Genomic DNA, 7,500 nt, shown 5'->3' on the forward strand with positions numbered 1-7,500 from the left:
CCTCGCCTCCTCTTCCTTCCATGACGTCATCACCAATATTCGCCATCTTGAAGAGCCTGGAAGAAGCTGAAGACGACGCACGAGAAGTAAATCCACGTCATGGAGATGGCTAAGACGATGAAACCGACGATGATGTTGGCCGCGTAGCCGTGGGAGTTGATGAGCACGAGGATGCCGCCGGAGAACGCCATGATCATGTTGAGGAAGGTGAAGAACACCCACGGCAGGAGGAGGAACCGCCGTTTCTGAGGAAGGACGAGCGGGGGTTAGGACTTGGCGCCGGGGGGGGGGGGGGTAATAGGTAACGTGGCATTGGATCTTAAATGTGGAATAAGATATATAATACGGAGTAAGGTATTAATATGCAATTGGATTTCTAATACTGAATAAGATATATATATATAATATGGAATATGATATATATATAATATGGAATAAGATATATATATATATATATATATAATACGACATAAGGTATTTACTCTGGAATAAGCTTTTTAATATGGAATAAACTATTAAATATAGAATAATATTTAATAGGGAATCAAATATTCAACATGGAATAAGACATTTAATTTGGGATAAGATTTGATATCCAATAAGATTTAATAAGGAATAATATATATAAACATAAAATGGAACAGAATGTAATATGGAATAAGATAAAAACACAATAGTTCAAAGATAATACAGAATAAGATTAAACAAGGAATAGGATTTCATATGGAATAATATACAAACATGACGGTTGTAATATAAAAAAATGAAAGATTTGATAAGAGACGAGAAGAGAGAAAGAGAGACAAGAAGAGAGAGAGAGAGAGAGAGAGAGAGAGAGAGAGAGAGAGAGAGAGAGAGAGAGAGAGAGAGAGAGAGAGAAGAGAAAGCAAGAGAAACCGAGAGAGAGGAGACAAGCAAAAAAGAGCGAAAAACTAGAGACAAAGAGAGAGAGAAAAAAAAAACAGATACAAACAAACATTCAAACAGATACACAGAAACAAACATACAAACACAGATACATAGAAACAAACAATTACACACACACACACACACCCAACCAACAAATAAGCAAGAACCCTCACACACACACAAACAAACAAACACACAGACAAACAAACAAACAAACAAAAACAAAACAAAAACAGAAACAGAACATCAAATGCTCACCGTTCTGGCGCCATGAATCAGCATCAGAGACACGATGATGTAAATTGTAGCGACGAGCAGCAGGATCGACAGGAAAATATAGGCGGCTGAAAAGGAAAGAAAAAGTGTTAACTAATCTTGAATGACACAAATAAATAATTCCGTAACAGCGCTGAAAAAAAGTGTTAACTAATCTTGAATTATATAAATGAATTATTGCCTAACAGCGCTGAAAAAAAAAGTGTTAACTAATCTTGAATGACACAAATAAATAATTCCGTAACAGCGCTGAAGAAAAAGTGTTAACTAATCTTGAATGACACAAACAAATAATTCCGTAACAGCGCAGAATAAAAAAAGAAAAAGTGTTAACTAATCTTGAATGACACAAATTAAATATTTCATAACAGCGTTGAAAAAAAAGAAAAGAAAAGAAAAAATCGTTAACTAACCTTGAATGACACAAATGAATTATTCCGTGATAGCGCTAATTAATGCAACTTTAAAAAAAAAATCTTTGATAACAAATTACTAACACAAATAAATCAATTAAACCTTAATAACACAAATAAACCAATTATTCTTTAACAACTCAACTAAATTACACATAATTATCTCTCTAAACCTTAATTAATGAACCATTTCTTAACAACGGAAATAAATGACACAAAACTAATCAATCTCTCACAACACAAATCAATAAATCAATCTCTAATATCACAAAAATAATTATATAATAATTAATCTTTATAAGAATAATAATCAATCTTTAACAACACAAAATAATAATAAAAAACTGGAATAAAATGCATGTATAAAAAATAAAAGCATTAAAATCCCTCATATATGCGATTAACTAATTAAAAATACAATAAAATAAAACACAATAAAATAAGATAAATAAATAGATGATAATAATGATAAACAAATAAATAAAAAATATAATAAATAAAAACTGGTTCCGAAAAGAAAATGTTATTTTTATTTTTTTATTTTTTTCAAATGCCACTTGACAAACAAATAAACATGAAAAAAGGATTAATGTATCATAAACAGTAATAAGAAGTTAATGTAAATATTAAAAAAACAAACAAACTTATATCTCATTAAGAGTTATCAAAAAAAAAAAAAAAAAAAAAAAAAAAAGAAGAAGACTAAGAAGTAATCAAAAGCAAATAAAAAGTTAAAGATAGAAGCCAATTAATTATTCATATCGTCAGCGGAAATATTGGTTTCCAGTTAAATAAATATCATAACGGACCGACAATTTCGTTTGTACAATCAAGAACGAACTAATTAAATATTTTTATATAAGAAGAAAAAAAAAGTCAGTTAACTATATCAATCAAATTTTTTTTCTCTAAAAAAACCCCAACTTCCTACAGTTTCTTTTTCAAATAATGAAAAGAATACCCACACTTTTTTCAATATTTTTTTTTTCAATACAGAAAAAGCTACCTATATTTTTTTATATAAATACAAAAAAAAAAACTTCACACATCTTACGATTTCAAAAAAAAAAAAAAAAAAATATATAAATAAAAACCAACAAATAACAACAACAATAAACAAACAAATAACCACGAAAATACAAAAACAAAAAAACGGGAAAAAAAAATTGTCCCAGCGCCCACTCACCCGCATCCGAATCAGGGTCGACGATACCGAACGTAACAGCATTTTCGAACTTAATTCTTTTCTTCGTCTCTGCGATGTTCAGGAGGCAGTAGATGGCCACCACGAACTCCACAACGCCGACGGCCTGCAGGAAAAGGAAGAGAGAGAGAGAGAGATAGAGCGTTAATGAATGAATTAAAAATAGAGAAAGTAGAAAAAGATAAATAATAAAAACAAAATTGGGTTCGTTATCGCTGCGGGGGAGGATGAAGAGGAGGGGGAGGGGGGGAGGGGGTTGATAAGGGCTAAGCATCTGGAGGTAATATATGCTATATAAATCTATCTATCTATCTTTTTTCTCAATATTCTAACTATCTATCTATATGTTTGAGACTATAAATGAACGAGTGTGTGTGTACGCGTCCGTGTGCACCGCAATCAGAAAAAAATATACACATGAATACAAAATATACCCATAAATCAGTATAAATCGACGAAATACACACAGAAAATCACAGAATACACACACTCACTGCCAGAACACCAAATCGAAACGTAAAGAGAATAAAGAAAACGAAAGAAAACGAAAGAAAACAATTTAACAACAAAGAAACGGAAAAAAAAGAAAGAAAAAACAACAACAACAGAATAAAATAAAGAAGGAAAGATAACAAAATGAAATAAAAAATAAACAAGAAAGAAAAAGAAGAGAAAGAGAACAAAAAATAAAAAAAGGGATAAAAAAAAAACAAGACAGAGAAAAACAAATAAACAAGACAGAGAAAAACAGAAAAAAAACAAGACAGAAAAAAACAGAAAAAAAACAAGACAGAGAAAAACAGAAAAAAACAAGACAGAGAAAAACAGAAAGATAAACAAGAAAGAAAGAATTACGAAAAAGAAAAAGAAAGAAAAACAGAAAGAGTAGACTTGAGAAGATCCAACTCCCAAGGCCCTTGAATTCAACCCGCCAATCACCACTATTTCCTCACTCTCTCCCCTCATTACGGACGAGACAAACCCGTGGGCGGCCAGACCGGTTTGGCGGGCGTCGGCGCTGACCAAACACGGGAAGAGAGTACTACACACGATAGAATCCGCGCCCACGTGAACGCTGGCTGAGCAGAGGCGGGCAGTGCATTCTCCTGGACATGAAAAAATGTGCCCCCTTATTTTCTTCGCTTCTGTCTATCTCTCTCTCTCCTTTCTTTCTTTTTTTTTCTCGTTTTTTTTCTCTTTTTCTCTCTCTACTTTCTTTCATTCTCTCTCTCTGTCTTTCTCTCTTTCTCTCTCTCTCTCTTTCTCTCTCTCTCTCTCTCTCTCTCTCTCTCTCTCTCTCTCTCTCTCTCTCTCTCTCTCTCTCTCTCTCTCTCTCTCTCTCTCTCTCTCTCTCTCTCTCTCTCTCTCTCTCTCTCTCTCTCTCTCTCTCTCTCTCTCTCTCCCTCTCTCTCTCTCTCTTATAGGGAAAATGTTCTTATTTTAGCCTAGGCTGGGTAGTAATTTCTTAAAGGCAGTATGATTGTATCTTTAAAAAGTGTTTTATTATTTTGGCTTAAGACAAAAAAAACTTGTTCTTATGTATATAAACATTGAATAAATTAGTACATATTATCTTTAAAGGTGAGAGAACTGTATATCTAATTACGAAAAGACATGCACTTATTTTGACGTAGGAGAGAACAGTATCTTTAAAAGGCGAGAGGACTGTATCTTTAAAAACAACACACGTACTTTATTCTAGCTTAGGACAGACCAGTGTGACTCGATCCTATGACACTTTAGGACAAGTATCCGGCTTTAAACATCACGTAAAACTTATTTCTCATACTCCTTATACTCCGCCTCGTCCTTATCTTCATCCTAATATCCTCATTGTTTATCATCCTAGCCTTAGGGGAGGGATAATGGAGGTCAGTTACCTTCTAAAAGTAAATAAATAAATAAAAAGGGGATAGAGACTCTTATATCTTATAAAATCTATTTTGACTGTATCCATAATGTCTATTTTATGTCATAATATTATATATTATAATATCTATCTTATCTATATCTATAATATCTATTTTATTTTATATCACATATCATTAATTTATATTTTATCTATATGTATAATATTTATCTTATAATAACGATTTTACTTTTTTTTTTTTTTTCAATTCCTTGCTCTCTCTCTCTCTCTCTCTCTCATGCCCCCCACGCCATCCTTTCCTGAACGCCCTCACCACGCCCACACCCACACCCACGCCCACGCCCACACGTCATTCTCTCTTCGCCCTCCCACATACCCCTACTTCTACCCCCCCCCCCTACGCATCCACCTCCCACATACCCCCACTTCTTCCTACCCCCCCTACCTTCATTTCTAACCTACTATGCCCTCCCTCCTATCCCCTTCCCCCTCCCTGACCTTTCCCTCCTTTACCTTCCCCCTTCCCTCCCCCCTCCCTCCCTCCTTTACCCTCCCCCCTCCTTCCCTCCTCCCTTACCCTCCATCTCCCTCCCTCCCTGCCTCGTTTACCCTCCCCCTTCCCTCCCTCCTCCCTCCCTGCCTCGTTTACCCTCCCCCTTCCCTCCCTCCTCCCTCCCTCCTTTACCCTCCCCCCTCCCTATCTCCTCTCTTTCTTTTTTACCCTCCCCCCTCCCTCCCTCCTCCCTTACCCTCCATCTCCCTCCCTCCCTCCCTCCTTTACCCTCCTTTACCCTCCCCCTCCCTCCCTCCTTTACCCTCCTCCCTCCCTCCTTTACCCTCCCAACTCCCTCCCTCCTTTACCCTCCCCCCTCCCTCCCTCCTTTACCCTCCACCTCCCTCCCTCCTTTACCCTCCACCTCCCTCCCTCCTTTACCCTCCACCTCCCTCCCTCCTTAACCCTCCACCTCCCTCCCCTCCCTCTCCCTCCCTCCCTCCCTGACCCCCACCCCTCCACCAATCAACCTGAAGGCGACCACACCAACCTACTCGCCGGGTCCTCGCCCTTCCTTATACGGGGCGCGTGTGATGCCTTCTCTATGAGTGGGCGGGGCAGGAGGAGGAGGAGGAGGAGGAGGAGGAGGAGGGAAGGAGGAGGAAAGAAGGAGGAAACAAGAGGAGGAGGAGGAGGAGGAGGAGGAGGAGGAGGAGGAGGAGGAGGAGGAGTAGGAGGGAAGGATGAGGAGGAGGAGGAGGAGGGAGAAGTAGGGAGGTAAAGGAGGAGGAGGAGGAGGAGGAGAAGGAGGAGGAGGAGTAGGAGGAGGAGGGAAGGAGGAGGTGGAGGAGGGAGGAGGATTAGAGGAGGGTGAAAGAGGAGGAGGGAAGAGGAGGAGAAGATGATGAAGGAGAATGAGGAAGAGGAGAAGGAGAAGGAGGAAGAGGAGGACGGAAGAAGAGGAGGAGGTGGAGGGACAGAAGGAGGAAGAAGGGAGAGGGGGGAAGAAAGAGGAGAAAAGGAGGGAAAAAGTAGAAAGGAGAACAGGAGGAAGAGGAAGAAGAGGAGAAAGGAGAAGAAAAGCAGATGGAAGTATAGGAAGAGGAGGAGAAGGAGGAGAAGGAGGAGGAGGAGGAGGAAGTGTCCTCCACGCCCTACACATTCATATATGGTCCCCGGCAGACCGAAAGACCTGACACGCCAGGACAGACCAGCGTAGGATGTTCAGAGCGAGTAGGAGGAGAAGGAGGAGGAGGAGGAGGAAGGTGTGAGGGGGGGGGGAGGGGAGGAGGATGAGGAGGATGAGGAGGAGGAGAAGGAGGAGGAGGAAGGTGTGAGGGGGGGGCAAGGGGAGGAGGAGGAGAAGGAGGAGGAGGATGGAGAGGAGGAGAGGGGAGGAAAAAGGGAAAGTGGAGGAAAAGGTGAGGGAGGAGATGGAGGAGGCGAAGGTGGAGGAGGAGGAGGAGGAGGAGGAAGAGGAGGAGGAGGAAAAAGAAAGGGAAGGAGAAGGAGGAGGAGGAGAAGGTGGAAAAGGAGGTGGGGGTGGAGAGCGAGAGTGAGAGGGAGAGGGAGAGAAATAAAAATAAAGAAATAAAAAGAAACCAAAAGAAAGAAATAAATAAGAAAATAAAGAAATAAAAAAAGACATAAAGAAGAAGAAGAAGAAAAAAAAAAAAACTGAAAAAATAACGTACAAAAAAAAAAAAAAAAAAAAAAAGGCGTCTGTGAGCACATACTTTCCCGCCTTCGCAACGATGACGTCATTTCCTGCATCTCTTTACCTCACACTTACTTTCCAGCAGTTTTCGGAAATGTCTTACATACTTTATAAAAATAAAATACGGATTAAAGGTCATACGTAATTAATCACATTTTAAATTTATGCATGTCTAAATGGCCATCATGTACGTGCTTGTGCCTGTGTGTGTGTGTGTGTGTGTGTGTGTGTGTGTGTGTGTGTGTGTGTGTGTGTGTGTGTGTGTGTGTGTGTGTGTGTATGTATGTATGTATGTATGTGTGTGTGTGTGTGTGTGTGCGTGTGTGAGTGCGTGCGTGCATGTGTGTGTCAATTAACATACAAGCATATATGTATGTACGTACGTATATCCATACACAAATCTTGAGACCAATACCGGAAACCCATAAAGCGCATTTGTATATATATCTTTCGGCGGTTCACACCCTCCTTTCCCCCACCCCCCCCTCCCCCCTCTGCCCTCCCCCCCTCCCTCCGCCCCCTCCCTCCCCCTCGCAGATGCGTGAACGCGGGGGGAGAGAGAGGGGGGGGGCAAGGGGGGGGTGACATCCCGGCTGAGTTAAGGTGGAACAGGTGTCG

At 40.0% G+C, this 7,500-nt stretch overlaps 1 protein-coding gene across 1 annotated transcript in view; it reads right to left on the reverse strand.

Annotated features, from left to right (window-relative positions):
• Window positions 1-7,500, reverse strand: part of LOC125027299 — a 42,519-nt gene that overhangs the window by 1,619 nt on the left and 33,400 nt on the right. The window contains exons 2-4 of the mRNA XM_047616283.1: window positions 2,785-2,908; window positions 1,168-1,253; window positions 1-245 (exon numbers count right to left, since the gene is read on the reverse strand). The exon at window positions 1-245 is cut by the window's left edge and continues 1,619 nt beyond it. Coding sequence (XP_047472239.1) covers window positions 30-245; window positions 1,168-1,253; window positions 2,785-2,908 — 426 coding nt within the window. The 3' untranslated portion in view covers window positions 1-29. The remainder of the gene's footprint in view (window positions 246-1,167; window positions 1,254-2,784; window positions 2,909-7,500) is intronic.

This window comes from Penaeus chinensis, chromosome 1 (assembly GCF_019202785.1).
Source record: "Penaeus chinensis breed Huanghai No. 1 chromosome 1, ASM1920278v2, whole genome shotgun sequence".
NCBI lineage: Eukaryota > Metazoa > Arthropoda > Malacostraca > Decapoda > Penaeidae > Penaeus > Penaeus chinensis.